Below are 25,901 nucleotides of genomic sequence, written 5' to 3' on the forward strand. Positions count from 1 at the left end.
GACCGTATCTCCTACACACTGCTTACACCGTGACCGTATCTCCTACACACCGCTTACACCGTGACCGTATCTCCTACACACCGCTTACACCGTGACCGTATCTCCTACACACCGCTTACACCGTGACCGTATCTCCTACACACCGCTTACACCGTGACCATATCTCCTACACACTGCTTACACCGTGACCGTATCTCCTACACACCGCTTACACCGTGACTGTATCTCCTACACACTGCTTACACCGTGACCGTATCTCCTACACACCGCTTACACCGTGACCGTATCTCCTACACACTGCTTACACCGTGACCGTATCTCCTACACACTGCTTACACCGTGACCGTATCTCCTACACACCGCTTACACCGTGACCGTATCTCCTACACACCGCTTACACCGTGACCGTATCTCCTACACACCGCTTACACCGTGACCATATCTCCTACACACTGCTTACACCGTGACCGTATCTCCTACACACCGCTTACACCGTGACTGTATCTCCTACACACTGCTTACACCGTGACCGTATCTCCTACACACCGCTTACACCGTGACCGTATCTCCTACACACTGCTTACACCGTGACCGTATCTCCTACACACTGCTTACACCGTGACCGTATCTCCTACACACCGCTTACACCGTGACCGTATCTCCTACACACTGCTTACACCGTGACCGTATCTCCTACACACCGCTTACACCGTGACCGTATCTCCTACACACTGCTTACACTGTGACCGTATCTCCTACACACCGCTTACACTGTGACCGTATCACCTACACACCGCTTACACCGTGACCGTATCACCTACACACCGCTTACACCGTGACCGTATCTCCTACACACTGCTTACACCGTGACCGTATCTCCTACACACTGCTTACACCGTGACCGTATCACCTACACACTGCTTACACCGTGACTGTATCTCACCTTTTGGACTCTTGTACACGACTATATGCACTAAAACATGTATAGTGTTAGTTAACGGGCGATATTGATCGGGCGTACAGGAGCACATGGCATCTTGATGTTGTTCATGTTGTGCCTCACAATGGGCTATTGTCCCGCATTCATATGATCTATTCTCTATTCGTGCTAAACAATAGCCCCACCTGAAGCTCGACTTGCGCAGCATCATTGTAATCTATGATTGTGTGAACTCCTGTTGGCATGATCAATGCCAGTGTGGGACATATGGCCCTCTTGTAGGGAATACAGTCGTGTGAAAGAGGCCTTAAAATGGGTTTTCTCATCTCAGACAATAGGGGCGTATCGCTTGGATATGCCCCCATTGTCTTATAGCTGCTGTTCCCCGCACCTATATTGAGAACTGGTCCCCGAAATTGGAGTATGGCGCAATGCGCATGCTCTGCCACCCTCCATTCTTCTCTATGTGAGAGTTGTGGATTAGCAAACAGTGGTCGACGGACCCCATTAAATCTGGTGTCCTCCAGCCACAGCGCTACCTGCTCCGTTCTCAATATAGGTGCGTGTCCCATCGGTGGTACCCACACCTATCAGACAATGGTTGCATATTCAAGTGATATGCCACCATTGATTGGGATACCCCTTTAACAGCAGTTAGTCCCTTGTGTGTCCATTGTGGTAATCACACTAGTTATGTCATAGCGCCATAGGGAAATCATTAATCAAACTGTTAAATTACAATTTATTAATGAATTCCTGATGATGCTGATGGACCGTGACTCCCACAAGGGCTCAAATGAAAAGGGGCAAGATTGAACAACGAACAAGCCTTTGCTGTTCATGTGCCAATCATAGGTCTACGATCAATAAAGAGCCAAAACATAGCTCATTACTGATGGTATTGTTCATGGTTCACCTTTGGCAATAATGTCGTTTAGGGAAAAAAAAAATACCAAGGGCTTTTCAATAAACGTACAGTAGTGACCCTATGGTAGTTGTAATGTCACCACAGCGGTAGTGCCAAAGGTTACTGTTACCCTGTACCGGCCAATGAAAACACAAATACATCGAAGTTAACTATACATTTTTTTATTTTTGTATAAATTACAATATATCCATAAAAAATAAAATAAAAATATATATATATATATACATACTATACAAAAAATAAAATAAAATTGTGGAGTAGGACTGTCGGGTAGGTGGTTTGAGGTTGGCAATGGTAGCCCCCCTGTCCTCTTTATTCTCTGAGCTAAAAATACAGTCCACAGGAAAGGATGCAGGTTGAAATTGTGGGTTGTATAAGGGTCTGAGGAGGAGGGTACCCGAGCATGTGTAGAGGTGGTGGGGAAAATAATGGGACGGAGAAGTAGAAAAGAGACAGAAGGGAACACATGCCCGGGGGCTGGGAATGGGAAGGTTGTCGGTAATGGTCACTGGTGTGGGATGGGGTTGTGGGGGCCGTGGCCAATTTCTGTGACACATTCTCTAAGCATGATATTAAACTCATGCAACTGCTCGGGCGTCATTGAGTCCACCAAATTGATTATGCTTACCCCATAATGGTAGTTAGGGCTGCATTGGATCGCCGACTCTGCTCCCTCCCAGCGGCGAATCAAGGCAGCACTAAACTCCTTCTGATGTTCGTCCAAACCTTCTACAGTGTTGGAAACAACCTCTACACGGTCCACATAATCATTTTGCTTTGGCCTACCGGATCTCTGCATGCTCAGCAGGGCTCTTAAATTTGGATGTCAACCTAAGAGCCTCTGTTGAGCAGAGGGATCCGGTAGGGGACCCGGATTCTCCCGAGCAGATGCATGAGGGACAGGAGGTCTGGCGTTGGCGATCCATTCATTTTCCGCATCAGGAGGTTGTTCAGTCTCCAGAGCGCTGCTCTTAGTTCTGTATGAAAAAAATGAAATAAAAATTTACCTTTAAAAACACCATCCATGTCCGATGCTACGTCTACATTACACCATAAGTTGGCTGTCCAAAACAGGGTAGCCAAACGCTCTGCTGTTACAGACAGTCCCTTAAAGGGAACCTGTCACTGGGATTTTGTGTATAGAGCTGAGGGCATGGGCTGATAGATGGCCGCTAGCACATCCTCAATACCCAGTCCCCATAGCTCTGTGTGCTTTTATTGTGTAAGAAAACAGATTTGATACATATGAAAATTAACCTGAGATGAGTCCTGTCCCTGACTCATCTCACGTACAGGACTCATCTCAGGTTAATTTGCATATGTATAAAATTGATTTAAGCAATAAAAGCACACAGAGCTATGGGGACTGGGTATTGCGGATGTGCTAGCGGCCATCTAGCAACCCATGTCCTCAGCGCTATACCCCAAATCCCGGTGACAGGTTCCCTTTAAATTACATTTCTTTTTACATTTCATTTACATTTATTTAAAAAATATATATAATTTACCTTCTTTGTGCCATTGTGCGTCGTCGTAAACCAAGGCCGCTGTATATGTACTCCCTGAGGTTGCGCCGGACCCAATCGGGACTGAACCTCCTTCTTATAGTCCATCCTGAAGCCGTCCTGGATAGATCAGCAACGCGTTGTGTAACCTGTTTAAATGTTGGAAAAAACAAACATAACATGATGTAAGGTTAAGAACAATATGAATGTTTAAAAAAAAAAATTGCTGTTCTTACAACATATCTTCTGAGACACCGCATTTAAATCCCCCCAGGTCTCAGAAAGGTCAGAACATATGTCCCTCTATGGCCGTGTAAGCGGTGTGTAGGTGATACGGTCACAGTGTAAGCAGTGTGTAGGAGATACGGTCACAGTGTAAGCAGTGTGTAGGAGATACGGTCACGGTGTAAGCGGTGTGTAGGAGATACGGTCACGGTGTAAGCGGTGTGTAGGAGATACGGTCACGGTGTAAGCAGTGTGTAGGAGATACGGTCACAGTGTAAGCGGTGTGTAGGAGATACGGTCACAGTGTAAGCGGTGTGTAGGTGATACGGTCACAGTGTAAGCAGTGTGTAGGAGATACGGTCACAGTGTAAGCAGTGTGTAGGAGATACGGTCACAGTGTAAGCAGTGTGTAGGAGATATGGTCACGGTGTAAGCGGTGTGTAGGAGATACGGTCACGGTGTAAGCGGTGTGTAGGAGATACGGTCACGGTGTAAGCGGTGTGTAGGAGATACGGTCACGGTGTAAGCGGTGTGTAGGAGATACGGTCACGGTGTAAGCGGTGTGTAGGAGATACAGTCTTTTAATTCTCCATTGTCACAGTATTTATAGTTAACTAATCAGTATTAGTTACAGTCACTCACATTGGTTGAATTGGCACATGGATACACATGTGAGCAGTAACGCCACGTCAAGGCTTCAACCCTTGTTACTGACCAGTCACACACCATGCTTTTCATTCATACGCATTTGGTATTCCAGATGTTTTGGACTACACCTCCCATAATACTTTACCAGCATGATGGGAGATGTAATTCACAGCATGTGGACGGCCTATGGTTGCCGACCTCTGAACTCGCGGTGATCACAGTACACAGGAGCAGCTCGTCACGTGTCAGATGCCCCTTCAATGCTCCCGCCAGGGCGCGGGCCTCACACATGGGCTTCTTCATTCCACTTCAGGTACCTCGTGTTCCATAGGAGAACATGCTGGTCAGAGTTGTGACACAAAAAAATAAATTAAAATTGTTAGAGCAAATGGCAGAACAGATGCAGAGCAGCAGACTGACAGTGCACATATACACAGCAGACTGACGGTGCACACATACACAGCAGACTGACGGTGCACATATACACAGCAGACTGACGGTGCACACATACACAGCAGACTGACGGTGCACACATACACAGCAGACTGACGGTGCACACATACACAGCAGACTGACGGTGCACACATACACAGCAGACTGACGGTGCACACACATACACAGCAGACTGACTGCATCAGACTGACGGTGCACACACATACACAGCAGACTGACGGTGCACACACATACACAGCAGACTGACGGTGCACACACACATACACAGCAGACTGACCGTGCACACACACATACACAGCAGACTGACCGTGCACACACACATACACAGCAGACTGACGGTGCACACACATACACAGCAGACTGACGGTGCACACACATACACAGCAGACTGACGGTGCACACACATACACAGCAGACTGACGGTGCACACACATACACAGCAGACTGACGGTGCACATATACACAGCAGACTGACGGTGCACACATACACAGCAGACGGGGATTACAGAATCCAGTGAGCGACGGATCTGGTGGCAGATGTGTCCCTCTGGATGGGGGCCGCTTCTCATCCTTCTCCAAGTGACGAGATGGCTGCAGTTTCGTAGTATTTGTTAAATTAGGGTTGTACACATCTAACACAGGCCACACGTGGTGCACAGCTCCACATCTAACGCACAGCCCACAAATATAATACACTGCCCCCCCCCAAATATGCTGCACATACATCCCCCAATATACTGTACCGCACAGACAGCCCCCCCATATACTGCGCAGACAGCCCCCCCATATACTGCGCAGACAGCCCCCCCCATATACTGCGCAGACAGCCCCCCCATATACTGCGCAGGCAGCCCCCTATATACTGCGCAGACAGCCCCCCCATATACTGCGCAGACAGCCCCCCCATATACTGCGCAGACAGCCCCCCCATATACTGCGCAGACAGCCCCCCCATATACTGCGCAGACAGCCCCCCCATATACTGCGCAGACAGCCCCCCATATACTGCGCAGACAGCCCCCCCCATTTAATGCGCAGACAGCCCCCAAATATACTGTGCAGACAGCCCCCCAAATATACTGTGCAGACAGCCCCCCAAATATACTGCGCAGACAGCCCCCCCATATACTGCGCAGACAGCCCCCCATATACTGCGCAGACAGCCCCCCCATATACTGCGCAGACAGCCCCCCATATACTGCGCAGACAGCCCCCCCATTTAATGCGCAGACAGCCCCCCCATTTAATGCGCAGACAGCCCCCAAATATACTGTGCAGACAGCCCCCCAAATATACTGTGCAGACAGCCCCCCAAATATACTGCGCAGACAGCCCCCCAAATATACTGCGCACACAGCCCCCCAAATATACTGCGCAGACAGCCCCCCATATACTGCGCAGACAGCCCCCCATATACTGCGCAGACAGCCCCCCCCATTTAATGTGCAGACAGCCCCCTATATACTGCGCAGACAGCCCCCCAAATATACTGCGCAGACAGCCCCCCAAATATACTGTGCAGACAGCCCCCCAAATATACTGTGCAGACAGACCCCCCCATATACTGTGCAGACAGACCCCCCCATATACTGTGCAGACAGACCCCCTATATAATAGAACCTATATATAGGAGGACAATCAGTCAAGAACCAATATGAGAATAGCTCCTGCAAAGGGTTAAAAGTGCTTTTGGCATGGATATTCATGCTTACCCTCGGCGCTTGCGCACTGGGACGTAATTTTTCCCTACCACCACATTGCGCAGGCGCGTATATCGGGTGGATTTTAATGAGTTAACTGCGCTTGCGCACTGACCCGTGATTTTTCCCTACCTCGGCTCCCAGACGCATGCGCAGGTTCCCGGTGTGCTGCTAAGTTCAGCCTTGAGATTTTCACTAGAGTGTCCTTTTGGGCATGCGCAGATGGAGAACAGTGAGACACGCCCCCCGACGTCATCGCTCATGCGACAGGAAGTCAGAGGGTAGGGAAATCTCACGAGGTAGGGTAGTATAACGCTACACCGGGACTAAACGAACTCTCAAACCCCTTGGTATGATCCTATTTTTTATATAATTTTCCAAAGTACGTGTTTCCCACCAAGATTTAAGATTTTCTTTATAGTCGAGAAACAGGTCTTTGAAAATAGATTTTAATGATAAATGTCCACTCCTCTCAGAGGCACCCTCCTGTTCAGAGAAGACCTCCCCCTCTTCCTCCAACCAACTATCCGTATTTATTGGGCCTTTGAGAAAACCTGCCATAATCTTTAGTTATAAATTCTACCACAATCTAAATGGTTAACCATCACTGGTATAGGATATGGATAATGCACATAATGATGTTATAATAGATGGATTAATACACACACTGATGTCACAGTACAGGGATAATGCACACAGTGATGTCACAATAGATCGATTAATACACGCACTGATGTTATAGTATATGGATAACACACACAGTGATGTCATAGTACAGGGATAATGCACACAGTGATGTCACAATAGATAGATTATTACACACACTGATGTTATAGTATATGGATAACACACACAGTGATGTCACAGTACAGGGATAATGCACACAGTGATGTCACAATAGATGGATTAATACACACACTGATGTTATAGTATATGGATAATGCACACAGTGATATCACAATAGATGGATTAATACACACACTGATGTTATAGTATATGGCTGAGGCCGCTTTCCCACAGTCATTGTTTGATTAGTAATTTCCATTAGTGATTTTGAGCCGCTACCAGGCGTGTAGTGTATGTCCGTTTCACAGTCCTGCAAAAAAAAAATAATAATAATAGAACATGTTCTATTCTTGTTCGTTTTTTTGCAATCCGCTTTTTGCGAACCACAGACTATATATGGTCATGTGAATGCACCCTTAAGTTGCCTGTACACATAGTGGTTATGCCATGGTAATAGCGATTGTCATCCACACGGCAAAAGTTTACCACCAGATAAGCCTGCCATACACAAGGGAATGATGGACCATTGTGTGTCAGATCATTAGTCTGTGGGATCATTCATACTGATCTCACTAGCAACATCTCAGACTACCTCCCTGGTCTTTCATCACAATGGCAAATCATCAGCCTAAAGGCTCATGCACGCGGCCGTTGCTGTTTTTTTGCGGTCTGCAAATTGCGGATCTGCAAAACACATCTATCGGCCGTGACTGTTAGGCATTTCACGGAACGTCCTACCCTCCATAGAACAGTCCTATCCTTGTGTGCGAAACGGATAAGAATAGGACGTGTTCTATTTATTTTCAGGACTGTGGAACGAACATATAGATGCGGACAGCACGCGGTGGATTCCATGACAGAAACCCTGCTGCGGTTTACCAATTAAAATGCGACTGACTTGTGACAGACCCCCATTCAAAAGGGGATAGTCCTTGAGCACACTGTTTCCTATGGTGCCTGCATGGATGGACTTTTTAATTCTTGGCGCAGTTTGGAAAACCACATGTAAATATGCCCTGGCTGTGTGAAGAGCGCACAGACTCCCATTCAAAGGGGATAATCCTTGAGCAGACTCCGCCACTGTTTCCTATGGTGCCTGCATGGATGGACATGCTAATTCTTGGCGCAGTTTGGAAAACCATATGTAAATATGCCCCGGCTGTGTGAACGGCCGCCCAGACTCCCATTGAAAATAACGGGATCTGCGCAGAAATACGTTGCCAATATCCACTGACTATAACCTCAGCCTGATGAAGGGTTTACAGGCTCTGATGGTATATAGCTATTTCCTCAGCTCTGAATAAAGGAATTTCTCCAGCATGCCTCATGTTTGACGTGCTGCTCTTATTAACTTACTCTTTCATGTTTATGCTGGAAATTTGGGTTAAAAATGGACCTCAACACTAAAACGGAGGTAAAACCGCATGTTCACAGAAAAGAAGCCGCAGTTAAAAATACATGACATTTGGTAATTAGGCTGAGGCGCTGCTTCTTGCAGGCTTCCCCGGGGCCGCCCTCCATGGCGGTGATGTCACCAGGAAGTGACCGGCCTCCTATATAAAGGCGCCACTCGCCTCTCACACGCAGTCCCAGCCATGGCTCCTGCTCGGGCTTTCCTTAGAGGCTGCTACCGGCTGAGCCTGGCCCCCGGCAGACGGGTGGCGGGGAGCCCCCGGTCTCCCCTCGGGGGGAAGACTGCCTGGCTGCGCTACCTCTCGGCTTGTAGTGCGGGCGGCCCGGAGGACGGGGACATGAAGAGGTATCTGAACGCACACTACAACGAGGCGAGGAGGCGCATCAACGGTGAGCGGAGCGGGACCTGTGTGCGTGTGCTCATGGCGAGGGCAGAGTGACACAGCAGCTGAATGGGGGTCGTGCCCTGTGTACCCTAACAATGCCAGGGTCACCTTCCTGACATTCCAGAGCTGCCGCACCTGCCCAGTGTCCCAGCCTCCTGTGCTGGTTCAGCTATACTGAATGGACTGGAGAATTGCCATAATGCCCTGGGCTCCCTGACAGGTGTGGTGTCATCAGACAATATGTCTATGTCTTTCCACTGGCACCAGGTGTGAAGGCTCATCATCCTGCCTCATATTCACCAGGGGACCTCACCCTTTGGTGGGTATGGTGTAGCCCCACTGAAAGTTCATGACATGCCACTAGGACATCTACCGACCACTTTAAAGAGGGTGCCAACACCATAGTGAAGCCACTTCAGATGTGTCCCCTCCACATCCTACATCTGCTCCATCCAGGAGGGATGCTGTCCAGGGAAAGTGCTGAAGGTGCAGTGACATGACATGTTCATGGGAAAACCTTTTTTTTTTTTTTTTTTTTTAACCCTTGTCACATTATGATCAGAGGGTACCCCACCGATCATGAGTAGGGAGGTCCCTGAGTGCCATGTGAGACCACTTCTCCATTCATGGTAGGGATGCCCATTTGTCTCTGACAGTCCCATAGAAGTGAATGGAGCGGTGGTCAAGCATGAGCGCTACAGCTCCATTCACACAGGGAACTTGGTGACCCCCGTTATTGTGATTGGTAGAGGGGTAGACGCTAGAATCCCAGTGCTCATATATTCATATATCGGCTATCTGGTGGATAGTATAGGAAGCGGCACATTGATACAGCTGCTGCGCAGCCTCCGCAAGGGGGCTTCAAGTTAGGCTTTGGTAGTTTTCACCAAGGTATACCAAGGCAGTCACATATGCCACTGTATAGGGCTACTGTGCCAATTTTATCTCATTTGAAAAACACAAAACATCATATGGACACAAGTATTAGGACACCTGCACGTTACGCCTACAGGAGCTTCCATGACCCCCATCCATAGGCATTAATATGGAGTTGGTCCACTCTTTGCAGCTAAATCCGTTTCCATTCTTCTGGGACGGCTTTCTGTAAGATTTTGGAGGGTGTCTGGGGGAATTCATCCAGAAGACACTGATGTTAGATGAGATGGCCTGCCTTGCAGTCTCCATTCTAGTTCATCCCAAAGGTGTTGGATGGGGTTGAGGGCTCTATGATAAGGTTCTTCTACACCACTCGCCCAACCATTCCTTTATAGACCTACATGCTTCCACTCTGTAATAATATCACGGTTAATCGTGGAATATCTAGGAGGGAAGACCTTTCACAAACCGACTTGTTACAGTGGTGACATCCTATTTCAGTACCACGCTGGAATTCAGAGAGCTCTTTAGAATGAGCCAAGCTGTCTCAAATATTTCTAAAGGCAGACTGCATGGCTAGGTGCTGGATTTTGTACACCTGTGCCAATGGGACTGAATGAAACACCTGTGAATAGTGTGAAAAAAAAATATTGTATACCTTTATAACTTTCTGTATAGGAAAGCACAGCAGACTATGCTTTGCTATATTACAACGAACGCTCGTTTCCGACGACCTTACAGCCATTTTCCTGGAAGACTCACTTATTCAAGTGCAGGCTTGGACTGGCCCACATGGGTACAGGTGAATCCCCTGGTGGGCCCCTGAGCAAGCTGGGCCCCTAGTCTCCCACCCCCTGCACAAGTGGCACATCACACAGTAGACGTACTGCACTACATACATATATTCAATGTACAGCTCCTCAGCCTATGTTCATATAAAAACCTGATAGATTATTAAGGAAGACTTCCCAGTTTATTTGTATAGACACGATCAGAGCTGAGATGACTTCTAGCTATAGAGGGAAGCTAGCCAGTGTCCTCTTTTCCCCAGGACCTACCTTCTCTATGCAGGGACCCCCATACTCCATCATCTGGTAGCATCTTGCTGCTGTGTGAGCAGGTAATATTTGAATGTATCTGTATGGAGGTCCCCCAATATAAATTTTACTGGTGGGCCCTAGGCACCCCAGTCCGACACTGTTCAGGTGACTGGGTCAGTGGAAAAAAAATAAAATAAAAATAGGACAGTCAACGGACTCCATGTGTAGTCCATGTTTACTGGCTGGAGCACTAATGAGTCTAATTGCTCATCTGAGAGAGCCCTAAGGGTATGACCATACACCACGGTTGGGTACCATACGGCTGTAATAAATAAACGAAGGACTGCACTTTTACATTGTTAATAGTTGCACATTATTGTGGTTGCCGCATAGGCATTAACAATGCAGACCAACTAAACCAGGCATCCTCAAACTGCGGCCCTCCAGCTGTTGTAAAACTACAACTCCCACAATGCCCTGCTGTAGGCTGATACCTGTAGGCTGTTCAGGCATGCTGGGAGTTGTAGTTTTGCAACAGCTGGAGGGCCGCAGTTTGAGGATGCCTGAACTAAACAGTGCAGTCCTAATTAGTTTAATGAGAACTCGCTGCACGGCACTTGACCACAGTATTGCCGCGTCGCCCCGACCGCGCCATGTGGTCGTACATGTTGATACTGTCTGGAATGTACACATAAATGTAGTGATGTGTTTATGAAAATTGGTTTAATATATAAAATAGGTTGTCAAACTAATCTACCCTGTTTTCTTGAGGAAGCTCCCTGAAGAAGAGTTTATTTCTGGGAGTCCACCATTTGACTCTTGCACCTATTGAAGACCAAGGGTGCCTATGTAATACATGGCCACGTTGAGCCTCCAGAACATGAGGTGCTTTCTGCTCGAGGCCCTTAGCAGAAGAACAGTCTGTGACTCTCATATAGACCATATGGACTGAGGTTGTCCCAAGTGGTATAAATGGCATTTCCTATACATGCTTCTTCATCCATAGCATGACATGTAAGGATATTTAGAGCCTGTCTGTAAATCTCACATCAGGCAGTAGATAAATGTATAATATTGTCAGCAAGTACTCAAATGAAGCCATTGATGCCCTCTGCTATAGAGGATAGGTCATCAATATTTAAATCCCGGAAAACCCATTTAATGAGGAGGATGAATCCCGTTTTGGTAGATTGCCCTAAAGTGGATGTATCTCTTGCAAATTTAGTTAAAAACACTAATGTGCTTCTCTATGGGATCTTTGTAGGATGCGATGATTGAAGAAGTGGACACATCTCAAAAGGTCTTGGGTAGCTGTGTCTACTTTATTTAAGCCAAATTTATTTAGCCCAAGCTGCATAACCTGAACCACAAAACTAACATATATTTTGAAAATGCCAAAACTAAATTAACTGGTAATATCCAAAGGTTTGATAAGATGTGGAACAAATTGATGATTTGATTTGCTATGAATTAAGTGAACTAAATTAAGGTAGAAAAGGGAATTTTATTTTTTTTTTCTGTTTTCTTTTTTTCTTTTTACCACCCATGGTAAATGGGCCAGGGAAGGGTTAATAGAGTAATTTATGAATGATTTTATTTTATTTATTTATTTATTTTTGTAACCCCCTGGTCACAATAACAGTTAGGCCTCATGCACATGACAGTATTTTTTCACGGTCCGCAAAACGGGGTTCCGTTGATCCGTGTCAGTTTTTTCTTCCGTGTGTTTTTCGTGATTTTTGGAGGATCACCAGACAAGAAGGAAAGTAAAAAAAAAATGTCGTTTTGGTGTCCGCCTGGCCGTGCGGAGCCAAACAGATCCGTCCTGACTTACAGTGCAAGTCAATGGGGACAGATCCGTTTGACGTTGACACAATATGGTGCAATTGCAAACGGATCCGTCCCCCATTGACTTTCAATGTAAAGTCACGAGTCCCTATCGGAGTTTTCTCCAATCCGATGGTATATTTTAACTTGAAGCGTCCCCCTCACCATGGGAACGCCTCTGTTAGAACATACCATCGGATTTGAGTTACATTGTGAAAACTCAGATCCGACAGTATATTCTAACACTGAGGCGTTCCCATAGTGATGGGGACGCTTCAAGTTAGAATATACTAAGAACTGTGTACATGACTGCCCCCTGCTGCCAGCATCCGATCTCTTACAGGGGGCTGTGATATGCACAATTAACCCCTCAGGTGTGTATCATAGCCCCCTGTAAGAGATCAGGTGCTGCCAGGCAGCAGGGGGCAGACCCCCCTCCCTCCCCAGTTTTAAATTCATCGGTTGCCAGTGCGGCCTCCCCAAATATTTATAAATAATCATAAATAGGAGGAGCCGTCTATTGATGACTCTGCCTATTTATACCTTTTGTAAGGGATCGCCTCTTATTTGGGGGTCATTCTCACAATGATCTTCATAACCACTGGGTTTCAGGTCCACACAGTGCAATTTATTTTACACTCTTCATACACAACAAGGCAAAAAACAAATAGCCTCGTGGCCCCTCAGCCTTGCCTAGCTGAGACCACACTGACAAAGCCTCACCAGCCTCTGTCTGCACACTCTCCAGAGTGAGACACACCCAGGATCCAGTAGCAGGATTAAATAGGATCCCTGGACATGAGCATGCCCTAAGTCCCGGACTGGAACCTGGGGAAACAACAACTCAATGTTCACATTGCCACACTTTATATAATAACACAATACTTTCACTTTGCCTTACGCTAATCACTAAGCTAGCTGCATGCGCCTTACTAAACTATCGCTAATAACCACACATTACACAGATCGTTATAAGTAAAACAAGATATTTATTAATACCTAGTACACTACACACGCAATACACTAAGCCCCCTTTCACACGGGCGAGTTTTCCGTGCGGGTACGATGCGTGCGGTGAACGTATTGCACCCGCACTGAATCCAGACCCATTCATTTCTGTGGGGCTGTGCACATGAGCGTTGATTTTCACGCATCACTTGTGCGTTGAGTGAAAATCGCAGCATGCTCTATATAATAGATATATAGAATGAGCTCTATATAGAAGTTCGGGTTTGGGTACCAAACATGCGCGATCTTTCTCACGCGAATGCAAAACTCATTACAATGTTTTGCACTCGCACGGAAAAATCGCGCATTTTCCCGCAACGCACCCGCCTCTTATCCGGGCAAAAAAACTGAGGCCTAACAATACAGCACTAAATATACAGTACTAAAACTACACTACACAATCCCAAGTTCCACCCAGAACCTAACTATACAATACACTCACACAAATATTAGCAGCCCACCCACCTGGTTCTACTTACTATCCCTATGGGGTACGACGAGGGTTAACGGGGGCGAACGCAGGCCACAGACACAGAGACCGTAATGCAAGGGTTAATACCCTGCAAGTGATAGGGGTACAGAGAGGGTGTGTGTATGGGCAGGTAGTGGGTAGGCAGTGGGTAGGGATGAGGTACAGTGGGGGTGACAGCAATGCAAGGGTTAATACCCTGCAAGTGAGTAGTGGGGGTTAGGATCAGGGAGAGGGACGTTGGTGAGGGTGAGTAGGGGGTGTGGACAGAGTAGGTCGTTGGTGGGATAGTGGTAGGGGAAGGGTTAATCAGGGGGAGATTATTGGTGGGATTGTGGTAGGGGATCAGGGAATCAGGGGTTAATCAGGGGGGATAATCGTTGGTGGCATAGTGGTAGGGGATCAGGGGTGTAAGGATTAATAAGGGGGGGGGATACTCAACGTTGTTGCTCGTTCGTCCAGGGGTCGTCGTCTTCTCGTGGGGGCGGCACAGCTCTCTCCCCCTGAGCGCCGGCTACGCTCTCCTTGGGGGGGGGGGGCCGGTAGGGGGTCTCACCTCAGTGCAGGGCTGCCGGACTTTTATGTCCGGCGGCCCGCACTGCCGCACCACCCACATGGTGGCGCGCGCACGCCACCATCGGAGACACGCGGGCCGGCGCAGTGAGATGACATCACTGCGCCAGCCCGCGCGTCTCCTGAACGAGCGCATCGGGTCTGCGCCATATGCTAACAGGCGGGAGAAGCCTTTGATCTCCCGCCTGTAGCATTTAGCATTCCGGACAGTGTGATGGTAATTGTGCTGCCGGAATGCGCATAATAGAAGGAGGGGAGGCTTCTCCCTTCCTTCTATCATGCATAATTCTGTTGAATCTGAGTTCTTTGTAGTCCTCAGGATGACCGGACCTTAGTCCGGTAATTCTGATGCAATCAACCAGATTGCATCAGTGTGAATGCTTGGGGCACATTCACACCGATGCACCTGGTTTCAGGTATAGGGGGGGGGAAATATATGTATAATATACATGTGTATGGATGCTTGGGACACATGTATACACTGATACTGGGGTATATAGGGGGGGAGATATATATATATTATAAGGGGGATTTATATATCCTATATTATAAGGGGGCACAGCTACCACATATTTCCCACAGGGGCCACCATGAGCCCCTGTGGGCCACTAAGGGCAGATGTGCGCAGATGCTGGGCACATCTGCGCACATCATCCTAATAAAGAGTCAATTAATGCATTATATATATATATATATAATTATATATCATACATGCATGCACGTATTTGCATGCATATATGTATATATATGCATGCGTCTCAACCCTTCCTCAACAGTGGCAGCGGAGAGTTCCGATTGGAGTCCCAGTTTAATCGCTGGGGCTCCAATCGGTAACCATGACAACCAGGACGCTACTGCAGTCCTGGCTGCCATGGTTACTTAGCAATTTTAGAAGCATTATACTTACCTGCACTGTCTGTGATCGGCCGGGCGCTCCTCCTACTGGTAAGTGACGGCGCATTGCTTATAGCACAGACCTGTCACTTACCAGTAGGAGGAGCGCCCGGCCGGTCAGACAGTGCAGGTAAGTATAATGCTTCTAAAATTGCTAAGTAACCATGGCAGCCAGGACTGCAGTAGCGTCCTGGTTGCCATGGTTACCGATCGGAACTCTCCGCTGCCACCAATGATGGGGGGGGGGGGGGTCTGCTGATCTCTTACAGAGGGCTATGATACGCACAATTAACCCCTCAGGTGCGGCACCTAAAGGGGTTAATTGTGCGGATCACAGCCAGCCCCCTGTAAGAGATCGGATGCTGCCAGGCAACAGGGGGCAGTCATGTACACAGTTCTTAGTATATTCTAACTTGAAGCGTCCCCATCACTATGGGAACGCCTCTGTGTTAGAATATACTGTCGGATCTGAGTTTTCATGATGTGAAAACTCAGCTCTGAAAAAGCTGTATGCAGACGGATCTGCGTCTGTGCTAAAGTAGCCTACGGACACGGATCACGGACCCATTGACTTGAATGGGTCCGGGAACCGTTGTCCGTCAAAAAAAATAGGATAGGTCATATTTTTTTGCCGGACAGAAAACACGGATCACGGACGCGGATGACAAACGGTGCATTTTCTAAGTTTTCAACGGACCCATTGAAAGTCAATAGGTCCGCAGAAAATCACGGAAAACGGAACAACGGACACGGATGCACACAACGGTCGTGTGCATGAGGCCTTACTGTGAACAGTTAAGCAAGTGAAAAATGAAATGATCTCCAAAAGGCATAAAGTTACGGTTCAATCAGTATTTTATTAAAGCATATAAGTAAGTGATATAATAAGCACATCAAAATACCTATACAAAGGGAATATATAATGGCCAACAATGGCCTCACAGGTAGTTCAAAAGTAGTACAATCCAGATACATCCAGATATAACATGGTTGACAATTGACAAACCATTAAAAACTACCAGAATAAAGAGTGAGAGATAATAGGGTATACATTCTCCAATTTCCTTACAATCGAATACAAGGAACAAAAACGAACATGACAAGACTCGACAAACCAAGACATGACACAAACACAAGGAAGGGGAGGGAGGGTAGAAAATGGGTTAGCCCTACTGTGAATAACACTTTAGAAACCACTATCCTGAATGGTACCAGTTGACAACCAGCTAGGAAAAGATGTGGAAGCGCGGAATTGGTTCCATGGATCCCACACCACCCAAAAGGCCGAAGTCGATTAATTGTCTGAAGCACTCAGCTCCTCCATATCAAAAGGCATAAAGTTAAAGAGGACACATTTCCTTTTATATATTTAGCCAAAACAATTCTTTACTTTTACATTTTCAAAATAAGGAAAAGGGCCTTAGGATACTTTCACACTAGCGTTAAAGTTTTCCTGTATTGAGATCCGTCATTCTGAATGAAAAGCAATCCATTCAGTATGCATCAGGATGTCTTCCGTTCTGTCCCTTTTACGGTATTTGGTCGAAGAAAATACAGGTATTTTCTATGGGCAAAATTGCTATGGCCAAACACTTGCTGGAATGCCGAATCCGGCATTAATTTTCATTGAAATGTATTAATGCCGGATCCGGTACAAAGTGTTCAGGAAATTGACGGATCCGGTTTACCGGTCTGCACATGCACAGACCCTAAAACAAATGTTTTTAATTATTATCCGTATTACACCGGAGAGACGGATCCGGTATTTCAATGCATTTGTCAGACGGATCCAGAAACAAATGATCTCCATTTGTATCCGGATTTCCGGATCCAGCAGGCAGTTCCAGAAACTGAACTGCCTGCTGGATTCTTCTAACGCTAGTGTGAAAGTACCCTTAAAAGGAATCTGTCACCTGGTTTGAGCATATTAAGGTGTTTCATTAGTAAGACAACGGATCCGTCCCATTAACTTACATTGTGTGCCAGGACGGATCCGTTTGGCTAAGTTTCGTCAAGCGGACAGCAAAACGCTGTAGGCAGCGTTTTGGTGTCAGCCTCCAGAGCGGAATGGAGACTGATCGGAGGCAAGCGAATGCATTCTGAGCGGATCCTTTCTATTCAGAATGCATTAGGGCAAAACTGATCCGTTTTGAACCGCTTGTGAGAGCCCATGACGGTTCTCACAAATGGAAAGCCAAAATGCGAGTGAGAAAGTAGCCAAGAACAATGGAGGTCAAGAAAGGGTCTGGAAAACTAAGAAAAATTTCTGAGGCAGCTGCTCGTAGGATTGCTAGAAAGCGATGACTCCAAAAGACTTTTAGGAAGATTTAGCAGAGTCTGCAGTTGTGGTACAATGTTCAGTGACACCTGCACAAATATGATTTGGGGTTGTGTTCCAGACAGTGGCACGGGGGACATTTCATGGGTAAAGGGAAGAATGGATTCACTGAAATTCCAGCAAATTCTGGAAGAAAACATAACACCAACTGTAAAAAAAAAAAGGGTGAAATTGAAAAGAGGATGGCTTCTACAAATGGATAATGATCCTCAACACCATAATAGACTACCTCAAAAGTCCCAAACTGAAGGTTTTACCATGGCCCTTACAGTCCCCTGATCTAAACATAATTGAAAATCTGTGGCTAGACCTCAAACGAGCAGTGTATGCCAGATGGCCCAGAAATCTCACAGAACTGGGAAACTTTTGCAAGGAGCAATGGATAAAAATCCCTCAAACAAGAATTGAAAGACTCTTGGCTGTCTACAAGCCATGCAGCAAAGTTTTGCTTTTCCTTTTTTGGTAATTTGAAAATGTAAAAGATGAAAATAAATAATAGTTGTTGCTTAAAATACAAAGAGAATGTGTCATCTTTAACTTTATGCCATTTGGAGGTCATTTTATCTTCAACTGTTCTCAGTAACAATATGCATTCCACCGTATATTAAGCCAAATTTAAAATCCACCTCAGTTGGCAGGTCTCCTAAAAGGTGGTTGATGCAACTAGAATCTTTGTTAAAATAGCACACTTTATATGAGACGTTAAAAGATTCATTTCTAATTCTCTGAAAAACTGTGGACCTTCTGTAAGATGCAACAGCTGAGTGTAGAATGGCAGTTAGAATTGCAGCCCTTACCATTACAACCAGAAGGACCTTATGGTAAAAGAGAGGAGATGTTTAGTTCTAAGTTGAAGTTGTGCAGTCTTTTTTTTCATGGATCTGTTATTTAAACAAGATTTAGAAAAGATCTTACAGCCTGTGATTTTAAGAAATCTTTCCTAATGAGTTTAGGAAAACCATGTTTCTCTTTGGTAAATACAGGAAAGGAGGATTCTTCCAGTCCAAAAAGACAACGAGGGAAAGCCCAGAAACGGGGTAGAGGATTCTTGATTAATTCCGAGTTCTAAACAATGATGCCAGAAATTGGGTAGGGGGAAGATTAAAATATTTAGTAAAAATGACTTGGATTTTAAGCATCTTAAGAGAAGGTTACAGTATTTCGTTTTGTCTTTACCCTCCCGCCTCAGTCTTCAGGGTCACTCCTGTTCAGAGGTCTCTGGTATTACAACAGTTGTTAGAAAAATGCAATTTAAAGTTTGTATCTATGAGGGAAATAGTCCTGGTTCCACTGGATCAGTTACATACATAGTTTGTAAGGCTGAAAAAAAAGAAATTTATCCATCCAGTTCAGCCTGTTATCCTGCAAAGTTGATCCAGAGGAAGGCAAATAAAAAAAAACATTGGAAGCCAATTTTCCTAATTTTGGGGGGGGAAAAAATCCCTCCTGACTCCAATCAGGCAATCGGAATGACTCCCTGGATCAACAACTCTTCTCCAGAATTCTAGTAACTATAACCTGTAATATTATTGCACTCTAGAAATACATCCAGGCCCCTCTTGAACTCATCACCACCTCCTCAGGCAGAGAGTTCCATAGTCTCACTGCTCTTACCGTAAAGAATCCTCTTCTATGTTTCTGTACAACCCTTCTTTTCTCCAGACGCAGAGGATGTCCCCTTGTCACAGTCCTGGGGATAAATAGATGATGGGAGAGATCTCTGTACTGACCCCTGGTATATTTATACATAGTTATTAGAGAGCCCCTCAGTCGTCTTTTTTCTAAAGTGAATAACCCCCATTTTGATTGTTCTGTGTACTGTAATTACTTTAGTTGCCCTCCTCTCAACCCTCTCCATGTCTGCCTTGTTCACAGGAGCCCAGAACTGTACACAGTACTTCATGTGTGGTCTGACTAGTGATTTGAAAAGTGGTAGGACTGTGTTCTCATCACAGGCATCTATGCCCCTTTTGATGCAACCCATTATCTTGTTGGCCTTGGCAGCAGCTGCCTGACACTGGTTTCTACAGCTTAGTTTGCTGTTCACTAAAATTCCTAGGTCCTTTTCCATGTCAGTGTTACCCAGTGTTTTACCATTTAGTATGTACGGGTGACTTGCATTATTCCTTCCCATGTGCATAACTTTACATTTGTCAGTGTTAAACCTCATCTTCCACTTCTCTGCCCAAGCCTCCAATCTATCCAGATCCCTCTGTAGTAGTATACTGTCCTCTTCGGTGTCAATTACTTTACACAGTTTAGTGTCATCTGCAAAAATTGATATTTTACTATGCAAGCCTTCTACAAGATCATTAATAAATATATTGGAGAATAGGGCCCAATACTGACCCCTGAGGTACTCCACTAGTCACAGCTACCCAATCTGAGTGTGTACCGTTAATAACCACCCTCTGTTTTCTATCACTGAGCCAGTTACTTACCCACATACAGACATTTTCTCCCAGTCCGAGCATTCTCATTTTATATACTAACCTTTTATGTGGTACAGTGTCAAATGCTTTGGAGAAGTCCAGATATAAGACATCCATTGACTCAACCCGGTCAAGTCTAGAACTTGCTTTACCTTACCTAGAAACAGATGAAATTTGTTTGACAGGACTGATTCCTCATGAAGCCATGCTGATACAGAATTATTTGCTTATTTTCATTGTGATTCCCTTTCAAAAATGATTTAAAAAATTCAACCCTGGAGGGGGGCTGGGGTCTAAGCCAGTATTTAGCAATCAACTTCCTGGCCTGAAAGACCAGACGCTGCCCCCAGGTGCTAGTTACAGTTTGTAATGTCCAACATTCTCAATACAGATGTTTTCGAACCAGGTGGGACCACAATGTGATATGCCTCTTTAATACAAGTTAATACGCCTGTCTAGAAATTCTGAAGTTCCATACACTCCCAGAACATGTGCATCAGCGATGCAGGACTCTCCCCTCATCTGGGGCAGGAAGCATCATTCCTAACCCCGATCTTGAACAGAAAGGATGGATTCCGGTATACACAATGAACAAGAAATAATTGGGACATACGGTGGCCCTCGCAAACTGATAACTGAGGTGTCGCTAGAACCAACCTCCCCCTCCCATTTTTGTTTGATCAACAAGGGGTCATGCTTCACAGATTTCACGAACAGGTTCCTGTATATGGATGATATTAATCCACTCGAGGAGCCGCATGTGAGAATCTGTTGCGATGATGGAACTACTGTACATGTAAGCGACACAGACCTTGCCTGAGCTTGGAATGCATGTATTAATTGCAAAAATTGATAAAAGGCCGTATGAGGAAGAACAAGCTCATTCCTGAATTGTTCGAATGATTTGAGCACACCATCTCTTTGCAGCTGAAACAAGAACACCACATCCTTCCGTTCCCAAGTTGAGAACACATTTCAGGCAACTGAGGATTCCTCCATAGAAGGGTGGCCTGAGTGAAGCCCTGTATAGACAGCAAGTCACGACACTTATGCCATATCTTATATATTAAGTGTAGGATATCCCTCCAACTTGTCAGAGAGACCACTATGCTGTAGTAGGGCTATAGGGGATTCATTTTCTATAATGTTGGCTATCAGCAGCGCAGATGCGTTGTCCCCAGGAGTCCTCCCCCAACCCCTCAATTGCTGCATTTGCGAGGAAATAAAATATAGCCATGGATTAGGAATAGAGAGACCCCCTGCATCTTTCCCTCTTTGTAAAGTATCCTGGCCCATTTTTGGTGCCAGATCAAGCTTCTAAACAACCTTTGTATTCTAAAGAAAATCTGTTGTGGGATCCAAACAGGGGAGTTATGTAGGACATGCATAAGTATCATTTTCAGGCAGTTTGCACCACGCATTGATATTTTTCAGACCACGTAGTGCCCAATATTTGATGAAACCACGATTCCCAAATACTTGAAGTTGTGAGTAACCTGCAGCTGAGTGGACAGGAGTGATAGACCAACGGGGGCCAGGTCCAGCGGTAACAGAATGGACTTGTCCCAGTTTATACGAAGCCCGGACCAGTCTCCAAAGTCGTATAAGAGACATTATGAGGCCTATTGATCCTTCCACATCTCCCACGTATATGAGCATGTCGCATATATGGACACACGTTCCACTCTGGCTCCCATGGGGAACCCAACAATTCTATTGGATGAGCGAAGTAGGCATGCAAGTGGCTCAACTGCAATGGCGAATAGAAGAGGGGATAGCAGGCATCCCTGACATGTACCCCTATCCAGCGCAAAGATTTTCGATGTACCACCATTAGCTCTGATCCTAGCCTTGGGGCTTCAATATAAGAGTTGAACCCAAAAGATAAAGGTATTACCAAATCCCATGACTCTTAATACCTCCCATAGGTAGTGCCACTCAACACTATCGAAGGCTTTAGCAGCATCAAGGGATAATATGGCCCGACTTCCTGCCGATTCTGACCGCCTCTGAATGTTATGAAATAACCGTCTAAGGTTAATTGAGGTAGATTCATCAGGCTTAAAACCAGCTTGATCACTATGTATAATGGTCGAGATAACTGCTTGCAACCTCTTCGCCAGGACCTTCGCCAGGATCTTGACATCAGATGTTAGCAGAGAGATCGGTCTATACGAATAGGGGGGAGTCGGGTCTTTCCCGTGTTTTGGCTATACCACTATTATTGCCTCCTTCATAGAAGCAAGTAGTTCTCCTTTTTGAAGGGAGTCATTAAACACAGATACCAACTGTGGTAGTAATAGAGTGCTATCTAGCCCGGGAGCTCTTTCATTCGGGAATGATTTAAGCACCACTTCTAGTTCCGTCAATGACAGAGGTTGGTCTAAGTAGTCTGCATGCTTCGCCGAGAGCCATGGGGTAAATATCCGAGCGAGTAGCAATATTTTTGGGGACCACCGCTGACTTAGACTTATATATTTTTATAATACGCATGGAATTCCTCCAGAATATCCGAGTCTGATTTGTGTCGTGACCAAAGATCCATTAGTTCTTTGGATGGACAGAATTTTTGATGGACCATCTTGTGCCTGGACAATCCTGGGGCGGCTACCTGCTGCTAGCAGCCGCATCCTCCATTCATGACGCCCCCTCCTCATGTTGATTGACAGGGCCAGAGGATGCGCTCATTCTCTGACTGGCCCTGTCTGCGTCTTAAATCTCGCGCCGGTCTTCAGTTGGCGCAGGCGCACTCAGTGGAACACGCTCGCTCAGCCGCTCCATCCTCAGTGCGCCTGCGCCGATGACGTCACATGTACACCCGACGCAGGCGCACTGAGGATGGAGCGGCCGAGCGAGCGTCCTCCACTGAGTGCGCCTGCGCCAACTGAAGACCGGCGCGAGATATAAAACGCAGACAGGACCAGTCAGAGAACGAGCGCGTCCGCTGGCCCTGTCAATCAACATGAGGAGGGGGCGTCATTATGAATGGAGGATGCGGCTGCTAGCAGCAGGTAGCCGCCCTACCTGCTGCTAGAGAGGAAATTTGCATATTATAAAAGTCATTTTTTTTAATATAACTACTGAACCAAACTGAGTAATAGCCCTATATATTGAGAAATCGCAGCATAAGGATTTTAAGGAGACAAAAAAAAAAAGTTTAGTGGAGTGACATAAGCCTTTAAGGGTCAGCCAATCTTCAAAGAACACCACTGGGTCAAATCCCTCAGCCTTTTCAGGGACCCCAATCACCCTGAGATTTCTGTGCGACCTATTTTCTAGAGACACATTATGTAGGATTCTGCCAAGATCCCTCTTAACTGGGGGTAGTTGATCCTCAATAGTGCTCACTTTATCTTCCATGCTCTTAATTACCTGCATGAGGTCTTGCCTGATGAAGGAGACATTTTCCTGCAGGCTGCCCATATATGTATTAAGAATGTGTAGTGATCTGCTGCAAAGTTGCACAGCAGTAAAAATATCTTTAATAGTGGGCTCATCTCCAGGAGCAACATAGTTTCCCAGCTCCATAGGTGTAACCGTTACCTCAGAGGCTGGGGCATCTGCCTGCATATCCTTTCCCCCTGCTGATTGTAAGGCCACCATTTTGGGGGCCATATTGGCCTTTTCAGAACCTCCAGAAGAGTCTGGGATGGGCTCCCCTAAGGGGTGTACAGGGTGTTGAACGTTGGTGTAGGAGGTGGCACAGAAGAGGAGCGTGCATATCTATCCAGGCGGACCACAACCTCCGTTGCCCGCACCTCCGCCGCGGCACCATCTTGCTTCAGGGTTGCCGGAGGCCCGACTTCTCTCTACTCCCTACTTCCTTTCTTTCTGGTGCGGGTCATTCCGACACAGGAGGGGGCCGCACGGCACAGGGAAGCTGCCCGAGGTTTTTCTGAGTGGTGAGTAGTGCTGCAGACTCAGGATGGTGCAGGGAGGCAGGATGGTAGGTAGCCTCTCAGTGCTGCGTCCTTTCACATGCCCGACCAGGCCACGCCCCCCCAAAACTTTCAGGTTTAAACTTTTTACTATTTATATAATTGAACATCTTGCGGTTAGTTTTATTCTCTTTGGCAAAGAATCTCTCTGTCTCCAGCTTGGTTGCTTTATATCTGTCTTTTACATAATCTATTTTTCAATGCTTTCTCGCTACCTTTCCGTTTTAGTGATAAGTTAAATACTTTATTTTTGTCATTCATTGCTCCCTTTACATTTCTATTTATCCACATTTGATATTCTGTTCCCATATGGTATGTACCTCTCACAGTTTAGGATGCCTTAAAAATATTCCATTTTGTGGCTGCATTCCTATTCCTCAACACTCTTGAATCACAATTGGACGGTTATTATTTTATTCAACCATGTTCCTTGTAAAAAAAAAAGGAACTTTTTGCCTAGTAATGAATCTAAAATGTCTAAACAAATTGATAAAATACAAAAGATGCAAAATAGAATTGGTAAAGTCCACGAGAAATCGTTTGAAAAAAGGGACTTCATGGTTTTCCATGATTTCCAATTTGTCAGAAAGACCAGAAATTCCTCAGAAAAGCAGTCTTAGGGAAGAGTTATATCATTGTCAGTTCCAGGCCTTTCACTTTAGAATCATTTCCATTCCCAGCATTGTTACGAAAATCAAGTTGTTGGCCCAATTGACTAAATTAATTTTCTCATTGTTGGCAGTTCAGTTCCATCCTTGGAAAACAGTGTGTTTTTGACATGTCAACTTATTTACAATTTAGGGTGAATAATAAACTGGAAAAACCCAGTCTTTGTTCAGCTCAAAAAAACGGTGTTCCTAGGAAACCTTCTGGATTCCATTTGTCAGAAGAGCTTTCTCCCTCCACAGAAAGTTTCGAAGGTAAGTGAAAGGAAATGTCCCTTCTTGGTACATTAACTTGCTGTATCCCAGATGTCAAATGTATTCAGCAAGTGTTAACAAACTTGGACAAGAGTCAGGAATCATTAGAAGACAAAATTATAATTTCATCACTTGTGGCCTGGTTTGGTGACTGTCTCAAAATCCTCTAGAGACAGGGGTGCCTTGGATATTGAAAGATCTTCAGGTGGTCAAATAGATCTTTGTCTCAGCCAGAAATACAAAACTATCCTTCACTCCGGGATGGATGTGGATGTGCTGGTTCAGGCTAGGAACTTCAGGTTGGCCTATGCATTCCCTTCCCTGTCCCTCTTGCTCAGGATATTGAGAGATCTGGGAAAAAAGAGTTCTTGTAATTTTGATTGCACCTCAATGCCCCAAGAAGTCATGGCTTCCCCTCCTTAAGCTGATGTCATTGCAAGACCCTTGGGTCAAAGACCTCCCCTATTGGAGTCCAGTCCTTCAAGCCTAAGTAGAGTATAACTCTCAGAGCTGGAGGTCTTTCGGGTGAAGTTAACAGTACCGTTAGCAAGTTTAGAATAGATTTTGAGTGTGGTGTACTCAATCTCAGCTGTCCAAGCTAT

The 25,901-nt window shown here is 45.9% G+C and overlaps 1 protein-coding gene and 1 long non-coding RNA gene across 3 annotated transcripts in view; one reads left to right on the forward strand and one right to left on the reverse strand.

The window, feature by feature from the left end:
* Positions 1 to 2,785: 2,785 nt before the first annotated feature.
* Positions 2,786 to 4,482, reverse strand: LOC122926989. The gene is made up of 3 exons (XR_006387741.1): positions 4,445 to 4,482; positions 3,377 to 3,522; positions 2,786 to 2,845 (listed from the first exon to the last, which is right to left on the reverse strand). It is a non-coding gene; the product is annotated as an uncharacterized LOC122926989 (long non-coding RNA).
* A 4,285-nt stretch (positions 4,483 to 8,767) lies between these two features.
* Positions 8,768 to 25,901, forward strand: part of NT5DC3 (5'-nucleotidase domain containing 3) — a 65,805-nt gene continuing 48,671 nt past the window's right edge. The window contains exon 1 of one of the 2 annotated variants that reach the window (XM_044277290.1): positions 8,768 to 8,988. In XM_044277290.1, the coding sequence (XP_044133225.1) occupies positions 8,781 to 8,988 (208 nt within the window). In that variant the 5' untranslated portion in view covers positions 8,768 to 8,780. Of the gene's footprint in view, positions 8,989 to 25,179; positions 25,300 to 25,901 lie in introns of those variants that run through there. The other variant, XM_044277291.1, reaches the window with a different exon arrangement.

The sequence above is a fragment of the Bufo gargarizans genome, chromosome 2 (assembly GCF_014858855.1).
Source record: "Bufo gargarizans isolate SCDJY-AF-19 chromosome 2, ASM1485885v1, whole genome shotgun sequence".
In the NCBI taxonomy this organism is placed as follows: domain Eukaryota; kingdom Metazoa; phylum Chordata; class Amphibia; order Anura; family Bufonidae; genus Bufo; species Bufo gargarizans.